General features: G+C 34.6%; 1 protein-coding gene across 2 annotated transcripts in view; it reads right to left on the bottom strand.

Annotated features, from left to right (window-relative positions):
• The window catches only part of CPNE8 (copine 8), a 261,900-nt gene that overhangs the window by 3,668 nt on the left and 234,232 nt on the right, over nt 1–24,000 (bottom strand). For both annotated transcript variants that reach the window (XM_070454589.1, XM_070454590.1), the window contains 3 exons: nt 14,810–14,912; nt 12,524–12,581; nt 7,864–7,937 (listed from right to left, as the gene is read on the bottom strand). In XM_070454589.1, coding sequence (XP_070310690.1) covers nt 7,864–7,937; nt 12,524–12,581; nt 14,810–14,912 — 235 coding nt within the window. The remainder of the gene's footprint in view (nt 1–7,863; nt 7,938–12,523; nt 12,582–14,809; nt 14,913–24,000) is intronic.

The following is a 24,000-nucleotide window of genomic DNA, read 5'->3' as shown; positions in this document are numbered from 1 at the left end:
GATTCTCCAGGCAAGAATACTGGACTGGATTTCTATGACCTCTTCTAGGGCATCTTCTTGACTTAGGGATCTAACCTGTGTCTCTTATGTATATATATATATATATATATATAATAGGAGATCAGCTTTTGAACAATCTATAGCTAATCCCTGTATTTCAGGGAAATGGCAACACTCTGGCAAATAGTTGATACTTCTTTAGGGAAGAGGGAGACCTTACCTGCTGTGTCTTTCCTTTACCTCAACTTTGCTCTTATATTTACTTTTATTTTGGTTTTGACTTTTTTCCTAGACCATGGAAGCTAAATTTAGTTATCTGTTTATTCTCTCAACTCATAAACTCTGGAATTAGACTTTCCAGGTTCAGAGGCTGGTCCTGCTGCTTATCAGCTGTGTGATCTTGGACAAGTTATTTTCTATTGTAACTCAGTTTCCTCTTCTATAAAATGAGGATAATAATAATAATACATTCTTCATTTGGTCATTATATTAAAAAACCAACAAATAAGTGTTTAAAACAGATTTAAACTCATAACATGTATGATAGTCATTATTATTGCTGTTCATTAATTTATACATTTATATATGCAATATAAATATTGGACTATTTTCTTACTAGTGTTTTGTTTACACTCACATCAAACTTTATAAGAAATATTTTTTTATCAAGTTTTTATCTCTTTCAAATTTAGGTACTAGTACCATAATCTAAAAAATGTAATTCCTGACTTATTTGTTATTTTAAAACATCTGTTTTTTCCACTTTTCCAGCAAATGCTGTAAGATGTGTTAAATTTTTATTGAAGTAAACATAAATTTATTTTTAACAATGTTATGACACTCGGGAATGTCAAAACTAAGATTCAAAATCATTGTTCTCACAATACATACAGTTCTACTTATTCTTAAAACATGTTAATAAATAATGGGTAAGAAAGAAATCTTAGTTTTCAACCAAGCAGGGAGGTACACATCTCATTTAATTTATTTTTACTAAATGTGGGCACAGATTCTGATATGTCCCTTGAGTATGGACCTTGCCCCTGAGTTAAGAGTACCTGAGTTAACAGTACCTGTGATAGTATCAACAGGAGTATGCCTCATCCCATATGTGTGTTGAAAGCGGAGAAAAAGATGGCTGAGAATGTTCTACTCACTAAGCTAAATTATCTCATCTTTTCCAAAGGACACTCAACTCTTCAGTGAGTCAAGAAGCACTTCCCTAAGTGAGACATGAAAACGACAAGTGACTCTGTTTTGCACCTCACACTATTCATGACAAAATTATACTCTTTTCTTCTCGGACTATTGTTCATATCCTTCTACAGTAATAATTTTCCACTCAACTTATCAGACCCTTCTGTTTATTGTCCCCTTTAATCACTTATTTCTGATCACTGAACCTAGGGACCGCCTGTTCAAAATAACACCCACACATCTATGAATGTATGTTGGTCACTGACTAGGACCATAAATCAACTTGGACCCTTAAACTGTTCAGGTTAGAGGAACAAATCAATTTTTACTTTGAACTAATTTATCACATTCATATGAAGAATACCAATAAATGCATTCTATTCAGTGGGAAGATATCATATCCTTGACACTCTGCATCTTTATTTTATACTTATATCCAGTATAAGGAAAATGTTCTACAGAGTTGCTCTAACAGTTAGCTTTGCCTATTTGTGAAAAAAGTTTGAATCAGTTTGGGCAAATGAGCTTTTAGTTGCAGTTCTGTTCAATTTATTTGTTCCTACTTTGCAGAGCTCCATTAGTGCTTTTCATGTCTAAGCCTTCAAGGTTATTATTCACCTTTTAATGGAAGATATGATTTAAATATATTTTTTAAGGCAATGATAGGCTGGATAGCAGCTGAATGAAGCCAGGATAAATGATACTGCATTATACTCAATGGCCAATCCATAGCATAACCACGTAAACAAATAAATGGAAAACCTTTATGTATATTGATTTAGAAAATAACTCACTTAAGTTTTATAACAACAATAGAATCTCATCCTGCATGCTGTTTATATTATAGCCATATGAGAGTGAATCTTGGGACAATGAATATAATCACACGTAAGACTGACTACAATGTCATATGTCAAGGTACAGCTGCTAGGAAACAATGATATAAAAATGCCTTCCCACTGGACTATGCTAATATGCTGTCAATAATAACTGATACTGATATTAATTTTTTGAGCAACTGGCAGTTGGGAGGCTTTCTGCTGAGTGATTTAGTACAGTATCTATTTAGTTTTTATAAGCATATTATGAACTTACAAAGAAGAAAATAAAAACTTTAAGTTTAATTAACTTACCCCAAGATCAGATAGCTGTGTGTATCAGAGATATTAATTAAATTCAAATTGATCTCTTATACATTAACCACTACAGTGATATGAAAAGGGGAATAGATCTTCCTAATCTTAATTATAATTTGGCCTTTTAGGAGAGTGGATGCATTATAACAGAAAAGATTTTGGAATCAGAACTCTGTTGGCTTTTTGGATCTACAGACTTGTGACCTAAATAACTTCTCACAAGTTGGTTAACATTCCATCTTGGGCTTCAGTGTCCTTTTTTATAAACATTAAAAGGCAAAGTGGCCAGTACTTTGAGGAAGATATAAAGTAATATGTTAATAAAGTGAAAGAATGGGGAAATTTATTCAAGTGTTCAGGGGGAGAGCTTTGTAAAAGGCTGTGTACACTGGGAAATTTCAAAATGCAGGGTTTTAATCAGCCCAATGAGGGGGAAGAGTATTCCAGGTAAAATGACAAGAGAAAATAAGAGCAGAACTACAGAAATGGGTGATGCAAAGACAATTAATTGTTGTATTTGCCCGGGCAAAGTGGGCATGTGTGTTTGCTTGTGTTTGTGTATAGCTAAAAAGGAAGATTAGAGTCAGGCCATGTATTCTCTTAAATGCCATGTTTAGGTTTTAGAATCAAAGATATACAAAATACCTGTTAATATTTTAGAATAAGAAATTTTAAGATTACACTGTGACTCTACTTCTTACTGGGCTTTCCAGGTGGCTCAGATGGTAACAAACTTGCCTACGATGCAGGAGAACTCTGTTTGATCTCTGGGTTGGGAAGATCTGCTGAAGAAGGGAATGGCTACCCACTCCAGTATCCCTGCATGGAGAATTCCATGGACAGAGGAGCCTGGGGCCTGGAGTCAATGGCATTGTAGAGTTGGACACAACTGAGCGACTAACACTTTCATTTCACTGCTTCTTACTAGTTATGTGAGTATGGACAACAGAGATAAAACTTCATTTTTTCTTTTATAAAATATGGTAATCAAAGTACTTGTCTCATAAGGTCAAGGTGAAGTAACGTTATAGCTCTTAGCCTGCCTAGCATATGAAGGACTTAATAAATGATTAAGTATTATTGTTATATGAAGAAGATGGATGCCACTTAAGATTTGACATAAAGGAAAAAGTCAGGTTTTGTTCTGATCGCAAAGAAGGGCAATGCAATGCAAAAAAATGTTCCAACTACCACACAATTGCATTCATTTCTCATAGTAGGAAGGTAATGCTCAAAATCCTTCAAGCTAGGCTTCAAACAGCATGTGAACTGAGAATTTCCAGATGTACAAGCTGAATTTAAAAAAGACAGAGGAACCAGAGATTGAATTGCCAACATCTACTGGATCATAGAATAAGTAAGAGAATTCCAGAAAAACATCTATTTCTGCTTCATTGACTTTGCTAAAGCCTCTGACTGTGTGGATCACAAAAAACTGTGGAAAATTCTTAAATTTGGGAATACTAGACCACCTTATCTGCCTCCTGAGAAACCTGTATGCAGGCCAAGAAGCAATAGTTAGAACCGGACATCAAACAGACTGGTTCCAAATTGGGAAAGGAATACATCAAGGTTGTATAATGTCACCCTGCTTATTTAATTTACATGCAGAGTACATCATACAGAATGCCAAGTTGGATAAATCACAAGCTGGAATCAAGGTTGCTGGGAGAAATATCAATAACCTCAGATATGCACATGACACCACCCTTATGGCAGAAAGCGAAGAGGAATGAAAAGAGCCTCTTGATGAAGGTGAAAGAGAGTTAAAAAGCTGGCTTAAAACTCAATATTCAGAAAACTAAGATCATGGCATCTGGTCCCATCGCTTCATGGCAAATAGATGGGGGAAAAGTGGAGACAGTGACTGATTTTATTTTCTTGGGCTCCAATATCACTGTGGATGGTGACTATAACCATGAAATTTAAAGACGCTTGGTCCTTGGAAAAAAAGTTATGACAAATCAAGACTGTATATTAAAAAAGCAGAGACATGTTTTGCCAACAAAGTTCTATATAGTCAAAGCTGTGGTTTTTCCAGTAGTCATGTATGGATGTCAGAGTTGGACCATAAAGAAGGCTGAGCGCCGAAGAACTGATGCTTTCAAACTGTCGTGCTAGGGAAGACTCTTGAGACCCTTGGATAGCAAGGAGATCAAATCAGTCAATCTTAAAGGAAATCCACCCTGAATATTCATTGCAAGGACTTATGCTGAAGCTCCAATGCATTGGCCACCTGAATTGAAGAGTCAATCACTGGAAAAGACCCTGATGCTGAGAAAGATAGGAGGCAGAAGGAGAAGGCAATGACAGAGGATGAGATGTTGGATGGCATCATCCATTTGACTGACATGAGTTTGAGCAGTCTTTGGGAGATAGTGAAGAACAGGGAAGCCAGGTGTACTGCAGTCCATGGGGTCACAAAAAGTCTGACAAGACTGAGTGACTGAACAGCAACAACAATGGAGAAGTTGGATGCCACTTAATATTTGACATAATAATAAAAATCCCATCTACCACTCCCAACTTTCTGTGGAACTCAGCTACCTTCTACTATTGACAGTTAGGCTTTTGTTTGTCCACTTAAGAAATTTGGGACATCATTTGGAGTGTGTTAACTTGAATAGCAATGTGTAAGAAATCGAAATTAGCAAAAAGTTAAGACAGCCTAAATAGATCTTATTTTCTGACATTATTTTAACCACCAGTGTTTACAGCATTGATTATGAAGACTTAGATATTTTTTGATGGTAGGAAGATTGACAATACTATTCTTGGTGTGTCTTTGCAACCTCAATATTATAAATATTCAAGAATATTTCTATTCTTAAAAATAACTCATTTAAAAATGTTTTAGTGAATGGTAGAACCAGGAAACCTGCAATTGTGCAGATCTTAATTAAGGTGAGAGAAAAAATGCTAATTCTTCTTGAATACAATGTGATATGTAAATGATTACCCTGCAAACTATTTTTAAAAGACAACCAGCATTTAGGAACTTTTCCATGAGATTAGAAAAGGATTCATCAAATATCTTTAAATAAATATAGACATATAAGTCTATATTCCATTCTCATTCAGGAGGCTACTAATTCTCTGGGAAGATCCTGTTCAGTATCTGTAACATCTCATGACTTTTTCAGTTCAGCTTTATATGGTAGAATAGCTTGTGTCAATTCCTTGAGTCTTTAGCTATATGTCATCAGGGGTCTTCAAAATCTTTGATGACCTCAGTGTCGCTTTATGATGATAGATTAGTCTCAAGATTCAGACTTTTAATGAGAATATATATATATATATATTTAAAGTCCTTAAAAATGTGTTATGTTGCTGTTGTAATGCATTTATGCATTATATCTACAGATGGAGTCTGTAGATAATGAAAGAAAGGCTTAAGGGAAATTTATTGACTTGTTCAAGATCAGAATGACAACATTATAATTTCATAGACCTGAGTCCTATCTCAATATTCTGTCCAATGTAGCAAATCCAATTAGAGATGAAAGACTTTCATGATCAAGGGAACTTTTGTTTCATAAATAAAATAACTAAAAAACTTGGTTGTTGCTAACGTAACATATTAGTCATCCTAAAGGGAACCTTAGTGATATGAGCAGCCTTAACCACCCTCTAACGTGTGTGTGCTCAGGTGGGTCTGACTCTTTGCAACCCCATGGACTGTAGCCTGCAGGCTCTTCTGTCCATGGAATTTTCCAGGCAAGAATACTGGAGTGGGTTGCCATTTCCTCCTCCAGGGTATCGTCCCCACCCAGGGATCAAACCTACATCTCTTGTGTCTCCTGTGTTGGTGGCAGATGCTTTAGCAGCTACCTTCTAAGGGAGGGAGTAATGCCAATTCCCTTTAAGCTTCATTTATATGATACTATAAAAGATGAAGTTGCCTCTTTTAACTTTGTAAAAATGCATTAAAACAGCAACATAACACATTTATACTTCAAATTTATACTTCCTTGCAGTAATTTGATTTTAAGGAAATTGTGAACCAAATATTATGGAGAAACTTTTAGAAAAAAGTGCAATTACCTGGATCTATAATTATGCTAACTCGGTTAAGGTAAATAAAGTGTCTAATTATAAAAACAAAACACTGTGGGATTCTTAAATAGATGACCACATCACCATGTTCGCTTGGTCAGATGCTTTTAAACAAATTATTCATGTGTGTGTGCTTTTTACTCTACCAAGAACATTGGGTTAAAAGTTTAAATCATATTTAATTGTCTCCTTTAAAAATTGTTATAAAGATGTTTCTATCTTAAAACAATTTTGCTGACTGATAAAGAACAATGCATTTGTATTTGTCAAGATTAATCTTTTTTGTTATAGTTATGAATTATTTTATATTATTTTCCCTCTCTAATTTTATTTTTTTCTCTCTAATTTTAAAAATTATTTTTGTTGCATTTTATTGTTATTTATTTTATACACGTTAATGATTAAATCCTTAAAACAATGCCAGAACACTGAAATTTAGAAAGCTCGTCCAAGTTATCACAGAGGACAATCCAGGATTTGAACCAAATTCTGTTAGATTCCAAAGAGATTCTCTTAATGACTAGATTATGGGTGAATATATAAGTTATTATTTAGGAGATAATATTGAATTCCATTATTTGCACTTTCAAAACTTTTAAATCATGTGCTTAAATTGTAACGGGGACTTCCATTTCCTATTTAAAAGGTGTACTTCACAGTCTTTTTTGTTTCTGACATCCTAAAAGATATAAACACTCTAAAGTATGCAGAAATTTAATTGATTTAACTCCACTGCTTCAATCATAAACTTACTATATTGGTTAAAATTTGGTTAAACTGATTCTTTTCTCTCTATTCCCTCCCAGAATAGTAGACTTTAGTTAAGTATTTTTCTTGATTCTAACAGAATTATGATCATGTGTATATATATATATTTATATATAGAAACATATAATCTACTATTATGCTATATTTTATTATATTATACAAATTATTATGTTATTATATATTGCTATGATAACACATGCCCTTTATATAATTTTTATATTTATATATAATTCTAAGATCTATTTTTTTACTTTTCTAGCAATAATCTATGAGAAAAATAAAAAAAATTTACATTTTTGGTTTGTTTCTACTAAGTTTAGTTATGTTGAATACGTATCAGCTATCTTAAAATATTTTTAATTTTTATTGAGGACTAAATAATAAATAAATAAGCATCATTAAAAGTCTGTTGTGTTTCTGAATTTTAATTTTACTAAAGACCTACCTCAATGATATTTTCTGTTAATAATAACATAAGAAAAGATACTTATGAACAATTCTGCTTTATATGTGGTGAACATGAAGTCAGGGGAAAGTAATTGGGTGCTTATTTTATTCCTGTTACTTAACATGCATCTCATAATCGTCTTTCTAAAAAAAACAGAACCTGAGATTTGATTTCAATTTAAGCTGTTCGCTTGCAAATCAGAACTGACATGGACTCTTCACAATGAACAAAATAAAAAATTTTCATCAAATTTCTTACCTGCACAATGTCTCTTTCAGCATATTTTCCTCTGGAGGAAACTCTTACATCATCTCCGTCCAATTCAACCATTGCTTGAAAATAAAATAGGATAATTTATCCAATGCATTTTAGCCATATACTCTTAACAATGCAGGCAATAAGGAAATCAAGATGCATGAAGTAACAATATGTCCTGTGTAAAGGCAGAAAGCTTTCTGATCCTTTCATCTCCGCAGTGATTTCTTCCACAAAACTTAACTGAATGCTAATTTTACAAATGAAGAAAGCAAGCGAAGACCTCATGTGATGCTTTGAAAAGTGAGGAGAGCCTATACAGTGTAGAAGTCTTTAGGTACATCTCCCATCCTAAAAATTCTCAAATCTGGGCTACATGCTTACATGATGAATTCATTCAGTTCTAATGTTTTTTTTTTCTAACTTAAGAAACTTGGTACTAATCATCATAGAATTTCCAATAACAATTTGAACTTTATTCTCTTTGAAATTACAACAAACTATGCAATCATATTGTCTGTAATCTTTTTGTGAATAGATTTTAAAACAAAAAGGCATCTTTTAGTGACTGGATAAATCATGATTTTTCTGAGGTATGATTTTTTTCATTGGTTAAAAATAATTTTGACATTACATAGGTCAACTGTTATTTGGGAATGCTGTAATATAACAGGATTGCTGGTATACAGTAGTGTTATGCTGCAACTGAGAACATTTTCCAGAGTTAAATGTTTTTTGGTGAGAATTCTGTAAATAACTAATTACATGAGGAATGTTAATTTGTACTTAAAGTATAATTCTCTTACTAATAACTCATTTTGTACACACATGATATTCATCAGATTCCAGACAGCCATTTGCAATTGTCTGTTTTTTGCCCTCTAAAAAACACTAGAATACAGTCCTAACCTTTTCACTGTTTTCTTCAGTGCTTGGATAATGCATTTCAGTTAAAGATATTTTACTGTTTTTCCTTTTTTTTTTTTTTTGATTGAGGTATAACTGAAAAATAACATATTATTTTTAGGAGTAAAATGTAATGATTCACTATTTGTATATACTGTGAAATGATCACCATAATGAGTCTAATTGACCATGCATGATTACAAATTCCTTTTTTTCTTCTGATAAAAACTTTAATGTCTATTCTCTTGGCAACCTTCATATATGCAACATGATATTAATTATACTCACCACATTGTACATTACATCCCCATGACTTACTTATTTTATAACTAGAAGTTTGTGCCTTTTGACTTCCCTCACCCATTTCACACACCTCCAACCCTGGCAAGCCTCTGGCAACCATCGAACTGTTCTTTATATCCTTAAGTATTTTTTTTTTAAATAACATGTTTTTTAAGTTTTACTTTTCTACATATTTTCAGGAATAAATATCTGGGGTGAAACATTGCAAGTACACATAATTGATAGTGAACCATCATCCAGTAATCTGCTTAGATACATATGTCAATATTTAGTGAATTATATAAATTTCCAATGTTAGGCAACTAAATTATTCAAAATACAAAAGAAATATTTTTTCTCTCCTATTTATTAGGGATCTAAATAGGAAAATTCAATATACTCAAATATTTTCAATAATTAATTTCTTTTTTCTTCTAGGTTTGTTTTCAAAATTTTCATATTACTTTGAGACGTAAATGAACACTGATGGTGACATGTCAGCGATCAGAGAATTTTCTCCTATATTATCTAATTTGCTAATAACTCATAATGATTACCCTATACTCACTCAAAAATAGAAAACAAAAATTAGATAATGTTCTGGGCCTCACCTTCCATGGTCCTCTACAATCTCCATTGGTCTTTGTGAGTGTTTCATTTCAGTTAAAGAAAATGGCAGTTATTCAGGCAATAATGTATTAGAATGAAATGCTATAAAAATATCACCCACTTTTCAGTATGTCCTTTGTGTTAAAAGGCTGCAGGTAGCAGAATTGGAAACTATACATTTGAGAGCAAGAAGAAAAGAAATGGCATGTAAGTGGTGAAAGGGAAATGTACACCCTTCAATTTTTCAGATCATCTGGTCCTCAAGAAGCCTGAAATTGTTAAGCCCCAGTTCCCCACCTGATCCCCTCTCTGGAAAAAAGATGTATAAGAAACAGATCTGTATTTATTTCTAGCCTTGTGAGACAAAATGATATTAGAACCCCTTATAGTTTCCCCGCTTTCCTAAACTTGGATCAAGGCAATTAAATGGATACTACATTGACTTGTTGCATTTTAAGGATAAAGAATTTCTTTGAAAAATTATACAGAAAGTTTAAATTATTCTCATTGAAATTCAGAAATAAGACATTTAAATACTCATTAATCTAACAGTTAATTTATATTTCCTCTACTTTCAAAGAATGGATGGCAATATGTTGTATTTCTTGCCTATGTAAACCTCTTGGTTGAAATACATGTAGCTAACTGAGAAAATATGCAAGTTTTACTTCAGTCTTTTCCTACTAATTTATATGCATACTACATAAACTTACTTATGGTAGATTTGGAAGTGCCTAGAAAAAGGCTCCTCTGATAAGATAGTACCAACTTGAATATAACTCAGAAATTTTCTTCCATCAGGGTGAAAACAAAAATCAGGTGTTTCAGGACCCTAATTCCCTGTTTATAGGCTTGCCAGAGGAAAATTTCACTTTAACTCCCAGGAAAGAATTCTATGGGAAGGCAACTTCCCTATGTCTATAATCTTTGCTCACTCTTCCTCATGAGAAGAGTGATTCATAGGATAACTAAGATTGGGAAATGGAACTGACCTTGAATCTCTTTTTGGAGTACTCTATCCTCAGGTTGAAGGCAATTTCTCCCTGTGGCATGATAAATAGGCAAGGCTCTGCTCCTGTCCAGAGGAGCCCTTGAGATAAAGGTGAGGTCATTTAATTTTGGGGCAGAAAAGAAACAAGAAGTCTGAGTTTGTGCACAGGGTAACTCAGATTCTCCAATTCTGAACTACTATTAATTAAACTTACATTTTGATTTCTATTTGAGTGACTCTTGCATATCTTTTTTAAGTTAGTTCAAGAAGTCAGGGGGGAAATAATGAATTTTCATACCTCAAAACTCTGATAAATAATTCATTGGGAACAAAAGAATTGAAGAAAATAAATAAGTGTGGCTATTGTACGAGGGCAGTACCCAAATAGCTGCGCCTGCTGCTTTGAATAGAAATATATGACCAGAAATATTCTCCAGGAAATGTCAGTTGCTCTGTATTCACACATTATGTGTGGGAGGTTGAGGAACAAGTGACTGGGGTCTTACTCCTAACAATGGCCTTCCATAAGACTCTGGGAGACCTGGGATGTACCCAATGAAAAGTGCATACTTGAGAGGCAAAAGCAAATTAGTAACTGAAAAGGAAATCATCAATTACTTTAACCCGGCAATTGGTAAAGTTTGTGAATTGTAGCCTATCAGTGCTCAATGCAGATGATCAAGTACACAAAGTATTAACAAGAAAGATGTGTCTTAGTTTTCTTGACTCCAGAGAGGTAGCTCAGATTCATGTCTGATGGACAATGAAAACAGATGTAAATATTCAAAGACAGAGAAAATATTAGCAGCAACAGCAGGCAGGGCTAAACTGATATTGCTTTAGAAACTGGAAGATTTCAGTGATGCAGTGTGACCAGCCAAATATGGAATCAAAGGAAAGAATCTCCAAGATCAGCAATATAACTGCTGTGATGTTTTACCTGAGACTGACAGATCTTTACTGTCCGTATTGAGGAGGCAGTGGGGGTTAAGCAAGAATCATCTTAGTGATGATCATATATGATTAGCCACCTATGTGCCTAAATTAACCTGTAACATACCGAAAGTTGTTTCAAATATTTTAAAATTATTCTAATTTCTAAAGTTCCAAGCTAAATACTCTCATTGTCAATGTAAAATCACATGAATCAGGTGAATATTATGTGGTTATGCAGTTGCTATCTAGCATAGAGTTCTCTTAAAGGAATCCATCAGGTAACAAGAAGCAGACTCAGTTTAGAGTTTACCCAGATTACTAGTTACATGAACACCCATCACTAATTGGCATTTGAAGATGGCTTGAGCCAACAGAAACAGAAAACTACCCAATAAGTGAATTTAGCATAATTATATAGTCTTATTAAGTTTCAGATGGTCGGATCCACTTTCATTTTACTTTGCTCTCTCATAGGACAGAACATAAATATTTATAAAGATAATGCCTATCAACTAGCCAGGGTCTGAAAATCCATTATTATGCTTCACAACATAGTGGTTTATTAATTTAGTACTCACCCTTAAAAGTTTTTAGGGAACCCACAGTCTGTTTTGCCTTAGGAACAAAAACTCAGTTTATCACTCAATATTAAGAAATATTTTGAGGAACAATTCATCTTTAATAAAACAGAAAGCTACATGTTGAATTAACCTATACTAGAGAGATAATGAACTACTCAGAAGACATTCTTTTCATTTGCTCACTTCAGTAGACTACATTATGTGATATCTATGTCTGTATGTACATGGACATAGTATACAAATCAACATGCACACTCATATCCCTATATGCAAAAAAAAGGAGTGATAGATATGTAAGTACATGATGACTTACAGTTAATAAATTCCCAATGAATGCTATTGAAATTTTATTACTCACCATCAAATTCTGCTGGTCCAACACCTACTATAATTATTGACATTGGAAGTTTTGAAGCCTTCAAAGAGAATACACAATTTGTACACAATTAAGAAACTGAATTAGGAAAACAACTAAGAATTAGGAAGAAAATAATATCCTAAGTATTGACACTTTTTCACAGAAGTTCATTAAAATTCTTTTGGACATATTTAATATTAACAGAATAATTCTAAAGTTTTCTGACACTTTTTCACAGAAGTTCACAAAAATTCTTTTGGACATATTTAATATTAACACAGAATAATATACTTGACTCCACTCTTATCTTTTCTGAACTCTGTACATATGCTAATTCACTTGGATTTTCTTCAGGAATGACCAGTCTTGGATAATACATTTTTTTAAAAAGTACTGAGCATTTGCTTACACTTGCTATTCTCAGACAAAATCTTTCTAAGCTGACTCTGGGTATCTTTAGCCTCTTTTTTCATGTTCTCTCTCTATTTGAAGATCTTTTTGTTAGCTGAAAGGTGAAAAAAGATACCATATTTGTGAAAAAGTAGCACGTGCATGCATGCTAAGTCGCTTCAGTTGTGTTTGACTCTGTGCAACCCTATGGATGGTAGCCTGCCGGCCTCCTCTGTCCATGGGATTTTCCAGGCAAGAATACTGGAGTGGGTTGCCATGCCCTCCTCCAGGGGATCTTCCCAACCCAGGGATCGAACCCATGCCACTCTTGCATTGGCATGCAGGTTCTTTACCAATAGGGTCACCTGGGAAGAAAAAGTAGCACTCTATTTCATTTATAGTTATGGTTTGGAAAAGTAATTTTTATAGTAAATGTGTGACTACAAATGATAATTATAGAAAGTTATTATCAGTATGATTAAATAATTTTATGGTAAGACTATGAGATCCACCAACAGAAAGGTGGAACAATATAGCAACCACATCATCAGGTCATTGAAATATGAATAACTGTTTTTCAGTACATGTCCGATTAGTTTATTTTTTAAGTTTTTTTTTTTTAATTTTAATATTGGCCACCATAACACGTGTGAAGTGATATCTAACTGTGGTTTGGATTTGCATTTTCCAAATATTAGTGATGTTGAGGATGTTTTGTTGATCATTTGTGTATCTTCTTTGGAGAAACACCTTTCAAGTTTTTTTTTTTTAAACTTTTTATTTTGTACAGAAGTGAAAGTGAAAGTGTTAGTTGCTCAGTCTTGTCTTACTCTTTGCGACCCCATGGACTGTAGACCGCCAGGCTCTTCTGTCCATGGGATTCTCCAGGCAAGAATACTGGAGTGGATTGCCATTCTCTTCTCCAGAGGATCTTCCTGACCCAGGGATCAAATCAAGATCTCTTGCATTGTGGGTAGATTTTTTACCATCTCAGCCACCAGGGATGCCCAATATAGCCAATTAACAATGGGCTAGTTTCAGCTGAACAGTGAAGGGACTCAGCCATACATATACATATATCCATTCTTTCCCAGACTTCCCTTCCATCCAGGCTCCCACATACTATGCAAGATAATGTGCCACATAATGTGCAAGCTTTTACTCTCTTTCATTTTGTGTTTGGTTTTGCTGAGAATATGTCTACAAATATTTGATTTTTTCCCACATGTAACTTTTTCTCACACAAACAGCTAATTATATGCTATTAATAACTATGTCACTAATATTCCATTAATAATTGTGAAATATGATAAATAATCTTTCACACAGCCATTTTTACTAATGTCTACTTTGTGTCAAATACTGCTCAACCTGAATATAGAAAGGTAAGTAAAACCAGATATAATTTTATAGATTGCAATCTAGTAAGCATAGATTTTATAGATTATAGTCTAATAAAGAAGACAATCAATTAATCATAAATGTAGCACATAATTAGAAACTAGTCCCCATCTAGTTCTATAAACATAGAAATTAGCACAGTTCTCCTGTAACTGAAATGCAAATATTAAGAAATATTCTGTACAAATTGTGAGATTATATACATCAAACTAATAAACACACTTATGTACATGAAGTTGATGCTATTATTTATTTTTATTTTAAATTTTTTGAAATAATTTTGTTAAAACACAATTATTCACACTTCTTAGCTTAGTCCTCATGGATGAATTGTGCAAATGTGTGTGCGTTGTCTAGATAATGCACTGGCTACGAAGGTATGGGCATTTTGTTTCACTGTTAAGTCAACTAAGAAGACTTCAGTTAGTTAACCTAAGTTAACCTAAGCACTATGCTTTCATTTAGCCAGCCCAAGACAGAATGACTCCTACTTACGTTAACTATGGACTCCTTAGTTTGAGCCATATCTGATATAACACCATCTGTCACAATCAAGAGCACAAAATACTGGGAGCCATCCTTTACGGAAGCAGCATATCTGAAAGGCAAATAAAAGGTAAACAGTACCCAAAATAAAAGTTTCTCTCACATGATAGCTGCTAAATATAATTAGGAATAGTCAACACATCTGTTAATCTCAAGAAAATATTTAAACATTTCTTAGGAGCCTATATTGTGCAAATTCTCAAATATACAATTTTTTTCTCTGAAACAGCACACTAGAATAACAGCATGCTGCTAGAATAACAGCAGACAAGATATGAGACTAGAATAACAGCATACTGCACGCTGGCATACAGAAATGCCGGGCAGCCTTAGAAATTCATTCACTAATAAAAGGCGAGCTGGAAGATATGTTACCGCAGAGGGATGCCTACTGCTTTTGGAAATAGACATCTTGTTTAAGCAACACATATTTGTATGATCTTCTGCATAAATTACATAAGCTATCTGAACTTTGTTTTCTTATCTTTAAAATCAAGATAATGCAACTTTCTATTAATAAAGAAATTTCATGTATGGTAGTAAATATTTATACTATTATACACTGGTAGATTTTTACATATGTTAAATTCTATAAATGATTATTATTCTTGTTTTGGAACTAGATAGCAGTCATGATTGCATAACATTGTGAAAATGCTGAATGTCATTGGACTGTAAACTTTTAAATGGTTGGTTTTATGTCATGTGAATTTCATTTTAGTTTAAAAAATGCAATGGAAGAAATACTTTTTGACAAAGATAAAATTCTAGGTCTTTAATACATGTTAAATTGGTGAAAAATGGGAAGGAAAATATAAAAAACAAAGACAAAACTTAGGCATGTAATGAGAACATATTCTAGTACTTATCTTCTGTACTCTACTGCAGAATTTTCACCAAATAGTAGAAGTATAGAGGAGAATTTCATTACCATGTTTTCTCTCCTTTTTCCATTGTGTTCTACCATTCTGAGTATCTTGATGATATTCTCAACAGAATATGTTCTATGACTTTCAGTACATAACTAGTATAATGGTCATATCTAGTAATGAGGAAGCATTATGGTGCTCATAGAGAACAGTTTATAAAAAATCATCAAGTAAATCACAGAAAAATTATCTCAAGAAAATATCTATTGATTATCAACGAAAATCTATAATAATAAAGTTTGAATATGTTGTGGACAAACCAATGGCCTAATAGATCAGGGCAAAATTTACTTCTTGTAAAGCAGAATTAATAACTATATGAACAAGAAATATTACAACTTTGCCACAGATAAGAGAAACTAATAATTACCCATCTGTTAATAAAATGTATGGTAATTTTATAGACTTATAAAGAGAATACAGTCTAAGTGACAGCTTCATACACTATGGAACCAGTTCTACAACATATAGTCAAAAATGCTCCCATAATGTTGAACAACTGATCTTGGCACTAAGACATTTGTATTAATATGATAGTAACATAAGCAATGGAAAATCCAAAGTATGAACCTACTATCCTATTTTACATTAAAATTTTTTTTCTTAAGCAGTAGGATAATGTCCCTTAGTAATTAATTTTAAAAAATTAAGTACTCATTATTTTTAAAAAGCACTTTTTACTGACTATTCCTCAAAAACATAAGGTTTGTATTTCATGTGATTAACAGGAGGAAGCTCTATACAGTAGCAAAAACAAGGACAGAGCTGACTGTGGCTCAGATCATGAGCTCACTACTGCAAAATCCAGGCTTAAATTGAAGAAAGTAGGGAAAACCACTAGGCCATTCAGGAATGACCTAACTCAAATCCCTTATGATTATACGGTAGAGGTGACAAATAGATACAAAGGATTAGATCTGGTAGAGAGAAGCCTGAAGAACTATGGACAGAGGTTCATAACATTGTACACGAGGTGGTGACCAAAAGCATTGAAAACAAAAAAAAAATGCAAGAAGGCAAAGTGGTTGTCTGAGGAGGCTTTACAAATATCTGAGAAAAGAAGAGAAGCAAAAAGGCAAGTGAGAAAGGGAAAGATACCCAACTGAATGCAGAGTTCCAGAGAATAGCAAGGAGAGATAAGAAAGCCTTCTGACATGAACAATGCAAAGAAACAGAAGAAAACAATAGAGTGGGAAAGACTAGAGATCTCTTCAAGAAAATTGGTGATATTGAGGGTATATTTCATGCAAGGATGGGCATGATAAAGGACAGAAACAATAATCACCTAACAGAAGCAGAAGAGATTAAGGAGAGGTGGAAAGAATACACAGAACTACACAAGAAAGGTCTTAATGACCTTTAAGGTCATCATGATTATCTGGTGATATCATGGTTATCACCAGATAACCATGATGGTGTGGTCACTCACCTAGAGCCAGACATCCCGAAGTGTGAAGTCAAGTGGGCCTTAGGAAGTATTACTGCAATTAAAGCTAGTGGAGATGATGGAATTCCAGCTGAACTATTTCAAATCCTAAAAGGTGATGCTGTTAAAGTGCTGCACTCAATATGTCAGTAAATTGGAAAACTCAGCAGTGGCCAAAGGATTGGAAAAGGTCAGTTTTCATTCCAATTCCAAAGAAGGGCAATGACAAAAAATGTTCAAACTATCATACTATTGTATTCATTTCACATACTAGCAAGGTAATGCTCAAAATCTTTCAAGCAGGCTTCAACAGTATGTGAACCAAGAACTTCCAGGTGTACAAGTTTGACTTAGAGGAAGGCAGAGGAAACAGAGATCAAATTGCCAACTGTCACTGGATCATAAAGAAACCAAGAGAATTTCAGAAAAACATCTGCTTCTGCTTCGTTGACTGTGCTAAAGCCTTCAACTGTGTGGATCACAACAAACTGCGGAAAATTCTTAAAGAGATGAGAATACCAGATGAGAATACCAGATGAGAATACCAGACCACTACCTGTGTCCTGAGAAACCTGTATACAGGTCAAGAAGCAACAGTCAGAACCAAACATGGAACAACGGACTCATTTAAAATTAGAAAAGAAGTACAATAAAGCTGTATGTTGTCACCCTGCTTATTTAACTTATATGCAGTGTACATCATGAGAAATGCAGGGCTAGATGACGGATAAGCTGGAATCAAGATTGCAGGGAGAAATATCAACAATCTCAGATGTGCAGATGATACCACTTTAATGCAGAAAGTGAAAAAGAATTAAAGAGACTCTTGATGAGTGAAAATTGAAAATGAAAAAGCTGGCTTAAAAATCAACATTCAAAAAAGAAAGATCACAACATCTGGTCCCATTACTTCATTGTAAGTAGAAGGGGAAAAAGTGGAAACAATGACATATTTTCCTTTCTTGGGCTCCAAAATTACCGTGGGCAGTGACTGCAGTCATGAAATTAAAAGATATTGCTTGGAAGAAAAGCTATCACAAACCTAGACAACGTATTGAAAAACAGAGACATCATTGCCAACAAAAGTCCATATAGTCAAAGGTGTGGGTTTTCCAGTAATCATGTACAGATATGAGAGTTGGACCATAAAGAAGGCCAAGCACTGAAAATTGATAGTTTTGAATTGTGGTGCTGGATAAGACTCTTGAGAGTCCCTTGGACTGCAAGCAAATCAAACCAGTCAATCCTAAAGGAAATCAACTCAGAATATTTATTAGAAGGACTGATGCTGAAGCTGAAGTTCCAATCCTTTGGCCACTCAATGCTAAGAGCTGACTCACTGAAAAACACCCTGATGCTGGCAGGAGGAGGAGGGTCAAAGGATGAGATGGTTGGATAGCATTACTGACTCAAAGTCTGAGCAAACTCTGGGAGATAGTGAAGGATAGGGAAGCCTGGTGCCCTGCAGTCTATGGAGTCTCAAAAAGTGGGACATGAGTTAGCGACTGAGGAACAGTAGCAACTATAAATGGTAGTTAGAAAAGCTTCTGTGAGTTCAACAGTATGGCTTTTATGATTTTCATACCAAATTATGCTTTAAAAATGGCAAGATGGATTCCGACTCTTTGCTACCCCATGGCCTGTAGCCCACCAGGCTCCTCCATCCATGGGATTCTCCAGGCAAGAATGCTGGAGTGGGTTGCCATTTCCTCCTCCAGGGGATCTTCCCGACCCAGGGAACGGACCCAGGTCTCCCGCATTGCAGGCAGATGCTTTAACCTCTGAGCCACCAGGGAGCCACCCAATAGAAAATTGAGTATTATGTAATATAAATATCACTTTAGGTGGCTTAATTGATCTCTTCGGTGGTGGTGGTGGGGGGATTGTTTACCTTTTGATAATTAATTTTCATTGGAGTGTAGTTGATTTACAAGGTTGTGTTAGTTTCTTTCTGCTGTATAGCAAGATGTATACATATATACATATATATTATACATATATTCACTATTTTGTAAATTATTTCCCCATGTAAGACACTGAAGAGTATGGAGAAGAGTTCCCTGTGCTATACAGTAGGTTATTATTAGTTATCTACCTTAATATAGTAGGATGTAGGTATTAATCCAGATATCCCGATTTATTCCTCCCTCACCTTTCCCCCTTGACAAACATAAATGTGTCTTCTACATCTGTGACTATTTCTATTTTTCTAAAATAAGTCCACTTGTACCATTTTTTATTTCTAGATTCCACATATAAGCAACTTCATACAATATTTGTCTTTCTCTGTCTGACTTACTTCTCTCTGTGTGTCCTTCTCTAGGTCCATACATGTTGCTGCAAATGGTATTATTTCATTCTTTTTCATGACTAATATCCCATTATACATATGTACCAAATCTTCTTTATCCATTTCTGCATCAATGGATATTTGGTTCCTACCACATCCTGGCTACAATGAACACTGGGATGCATTTATTTTTTTGAACTGTAGTTCAACATTTTCTTGGATTATATGCTCTTGAGTGTGATTGCTGGATCACATTGGTGATGGACAGGGAAGCCTGGCAGGCTGCAGTCCATGGGGTCACAAAGAGCCAGATATGACTGAGTGACAGAACTGATAACTGACTATTTTCATGTTTTTTGAGGAATCTCTATACTGTTCTGCATAGTAGCTATACCACAGTAGCATATATACTATATGCATAGTATATATAGCTATATACTATAGCTATACCATAGTAGCTATATACATTCCCACCAACAGGGTAGGAGGGTTCCCTTTTCTCCACACTCTCTTTAGCATTTATTGTTTGTAGATTTTTTGTTTTTGATGATGACATTCTGACTGATGTGAGGTGATACCTCATTGTAGTTTGACTTGCATTTATCTAATAATTACAGATGTTGAACATCTTTTCATGTGCTTTTTGGTCATCTGTAGGACTTCTTTGGAGAAATGTCTATTTAGATCTTTTGCTCAATTTTAAATTTTTTTTTTTTAATTGAGCTGCATGAGTTGTTTATATATTTTGGAGACTAATCCTTGGTCAGTTTTTTCTTTTGCAAATATTTAATCCATTCTGTGAGGTTGTCTTTTCATTTTGCTTAAGATTTCCTTCGTTGTGCAAAAACTTTTAAGTTTAATTGGGTCCTATTTGTTTATTTTGGTTTTTATTTTCATTACTCTGGGAGGTGGATCAAAAAATCTTTCTGCAACATGTCAAAGAGTGTTCTGCCTATGTTTTCCTCTAAGAGTTTTATAATATCTAGTCTTATATTTAGGTCTTTAATCCAGTTTGAATTTCTTTTTTCATATAGTGTTAGAGAATGTTCTAATTTCATTGTTTTGCATGTAGCTGTCCAGTTCTCCATTGGACAGCACCACTTATTGAAGAGACTGTCTTCTCCATTGTATTTTCTTGCCTCCTTTGTCATAGATTAGTTGACCATAGGTGGATGGGTTTATCTATGGACTTTCTATTCTGTTTCACTGATCTGTATTTCTGTTTTTGTGCTAGTACCATATGTCTTGATTATTGTAGCTTTCTAGTTTAATCTGAAGTCAAGAAGCCTGATTCCTTCAGCTCCATCTATTGCTTTGTCTTTTAGGGATACTTTGTGTCCCCAAACAATCGCAAATGTTTTTGTTCTAATCCTGTGAAAAATGCTATTGGTAATTTGGCAGGAATTGAATCTATAGATTACTCTGGGGTAATATAGTCATTTTGAAAACACTGATTCTTCCAATCCAAGTATGTGGTATAGCTCTCCATCTGTTTGTGTCACTTTTTAATTTCTTTCATCAGTATTTTATAGTTTTCTGAGCACAGGTCTTTCAGTAGGTTTATTCCGAGGTATTTTATTCTTTTTGATGTGATGATAAATAGGATTGTTTCCTTAATTTCTCTTCCTGATCTTTCATTGCTGCTGCTGCTGTTACGTCTCTTCAGTTGTGTCCGACCCCGTTCGACCCCATAGACAGCAGCCCACCAGGCTCCTCTGTCCCTGGGATTCTCCAGGCAAGAATACTGGAGTGGGTTGCCATTTCCTTCTCCATCTTTCATTGCTAGCATATAGAAATACAAGGCATTTCCATGTATAAATTCTGTATCCTGCAACTGTACCAAATTCATTGATGAGCTTTGATAGCTTTTTGATAGCATCTTTAGAATTTTCTATGTATAGTATCATGTCATCTGCAAACAGTGACAGTTTTAATTCTTATTTTCCAATTTGGATTTCTTTTATTTCTTTTTCTTATATGATTGTCTTGGCTAGGACTTCCAAAACTATGTTTAATAAAAGTGGCAAGACGGACATCCTTGTCTTGTTCCTGATCTTAGAGGAAATGCTTTCCATTTGTCACTGTTGAGAATGATGTTTGTTGTGGGTTTTCATACATGGCCTTTATTATGTTGAGATATGTTCCCTATGGTTTTCCCAGTGATCACGTACAGTTGTGACAGAAGGAGCATAAGGAAGTTGGAGTGCCAAAGAACTGATGCCTTTGAACTGTGGTGCCAGAGAAGACTCCTGAGAGCCCCTTGGACAGCAAGGAGATCAAACCAGCCAGTCTTAAGGGAAATCAACCCTGAATACTTGTTGGAAGGACTGATGCTGAAGCTGAAATGCTGGTATTTTGGTCATCTGATGCAAACTCATTGGAAACTCAGCTGGCTCACAGGAAAAGTTCCTGATGTGGGGAAAGATGAGAGCAGAAGGCGAGAGGGTGTCAGAGGATGAGATGGCCGGATGGCACTGATGAAGTGGACATGAACTTGGGCAAACTTTGGGAGACGGTGAGAGACAGAGAGGCCTAGTGTGGTGCAGCACACGAGGTTGCAAAGAGTCAGACATGACTGGGTGACTAAATAGCAGCGAAAACTTGTTCGCTGTATGCTAACTTTCTGGAGAGTTTTTATAAAAAAAAACAACTAGTGTTGAATTTTGTTAAAAGTTTTTTCTGAGTATCTACTGAGATAATCATATGGATTTGATTCTTCATTTTGTTCATGTGGTGTATCACATTGATTTGTGCATATTGAAGAATTCTTGCATCTCTGGATAAATTCCACTTGATCATGGTGAATGATCCTTTTAACGTATTGTTGGATTTGGTTTGCTAGTATTTTGTTGAATATTTTTGCATCTATGTTCATCAGTGATACTGTCCTATAATTTTCTTTTTTGTAATATCTTTGTCTGGTTTTGGTATTAGGGAGATGGTGACTATACAACTTAGGAGTGTTCCTTCCTCTGCAATTTTTTGGGAAAAGATTGAGAAGGATAGGTGTTAATGCTTCTCCAAATATGAATTATTAATAGAATTTGACTGTGAAGCCATCTGTTCCTAGACTTGTGTTTGTTGCAAGTTTTCTAAGCACAGTTTCATTTTCAGTATTTGTGACTGGTAAGTTTATATTTTCTGTTTCTGCTTGGTTTAGTCTTGGAAGGTTGTAACTTTGTCCATTTCTTATATGTTGTCCATTTTATTGGCATATAGTTGCTTGTAGCAGTTTCTATGATTTCTTTGTATTTCTGTGGTATTGGTTATACTCGTTTTTCAGTTCTAAGTGTATTGATTTGAGTTCTCTTCCTCTTTTCTTGATTAGTCTGGCTGAAGTTTATTAAATTTTATCTTTTCAAAGAACCAGTTTTTAGTTTCACTGATATTTGCTGTTGTTTCTTCTGCCTCTATTTTGGTTCTTTATTATTTCTTTCCTTCTACTAACTTTAAGCTTTGGTTTTTCTTCCTTTTTAGTTGTTTTATGTGTAAGGTTAAAACTGGACAGCTACATGTAAAAGAATGAAATTAGAACACTTCTTACCACCATACACAAGATAAACTCAAAATGGACTAAAGACCTAAATGTAAGACTGGAAGCTATAAAACTTTTAGGGGAAAACACTGGCAGAACAATTGACATAAATCAAAGCAAGATCCTTTATGATCTACCTCCTAGAGTAATGGAAATAAAAACAAAAATAAACAAGTGGGACCTAATTAAACTTAAAAGCTTTTGAACAGCAAAGGAAACTGCAAACAAGGTGAAAAGACAATATCCAGAATGGGAGAAAACAATAGCAAAGGAAATAACTGACAAAGAATTAATTTCCAAAATATACAAGCAGCTCATACGACTCAACACCAGAAAAGCAAAGAACCCAATCAAAAAGTATGAATAAAATCCAAAGAGACATTTCTCCAAAGAAGGCATGCAAATGGCTAACAGACACATGAAAAGATGTTCAACACTGCTCATTATTAGAGAAATGCAAATCAAAACTACAATCAGATGCCACTTCACTCTAGTTAGAATGGCCATCATCAAAAAGTCTACAGATGATCAATGCTGGAAAGGGTGTGGAGAAAAGGGAACTCTCTTGCATTGCTGGTGGGAATGTAAACTGATACAGCCACTATGGAAGATGGTATGGAGATTCCTTAAAAAACTAGGAATAAAATCACCCTATGACCCAGCAAACCCTACACATACACCCTCAGGAAATCAAAACTGAAAAAGATACATGTACCCCAACATTTATTGCAGCACTATTTACAATAGCTAGAACATGGAAGCAACCTAGATGTCCATCAACAGATGAATGGATAAAGGGGCTGTGGTACATATATAAAAGTGTTAGTTGTTCAGTTGTGCCCAACTCTTTGTGACCCCATGGGCTGTAGCCCAGCAAACTCCCCTGTCCATGGGATTTTCCAGGCAAGGATACTGGAGTGGTTTGCCATTTCCTTCTCCAGGGGATCTTCCCGATCCAGG

The sequence above is a fragment of the Odocoileus virginianus genome, chromosome 24 (assembly GCF_023699985.2).
Source record: "Odocoileus virginianus isolate 20LAN1187 ecotype Illinois chromosome 24, Ovbor_1.2, whole genome shotgun sequence".
In the NCBI taxonomy this organism is placed as follows: Eukaryota; Metazoa; Chordata; class Mammalia; order Artiodactyla; family Cervidae; genus Odocoileus; species Odocoileus virginianus.
The sequence above is the reverse complement of the archived record's forward strand: the minus strand, read 5'-3'. Positions and strand labels throughout refer to the sequence as shown.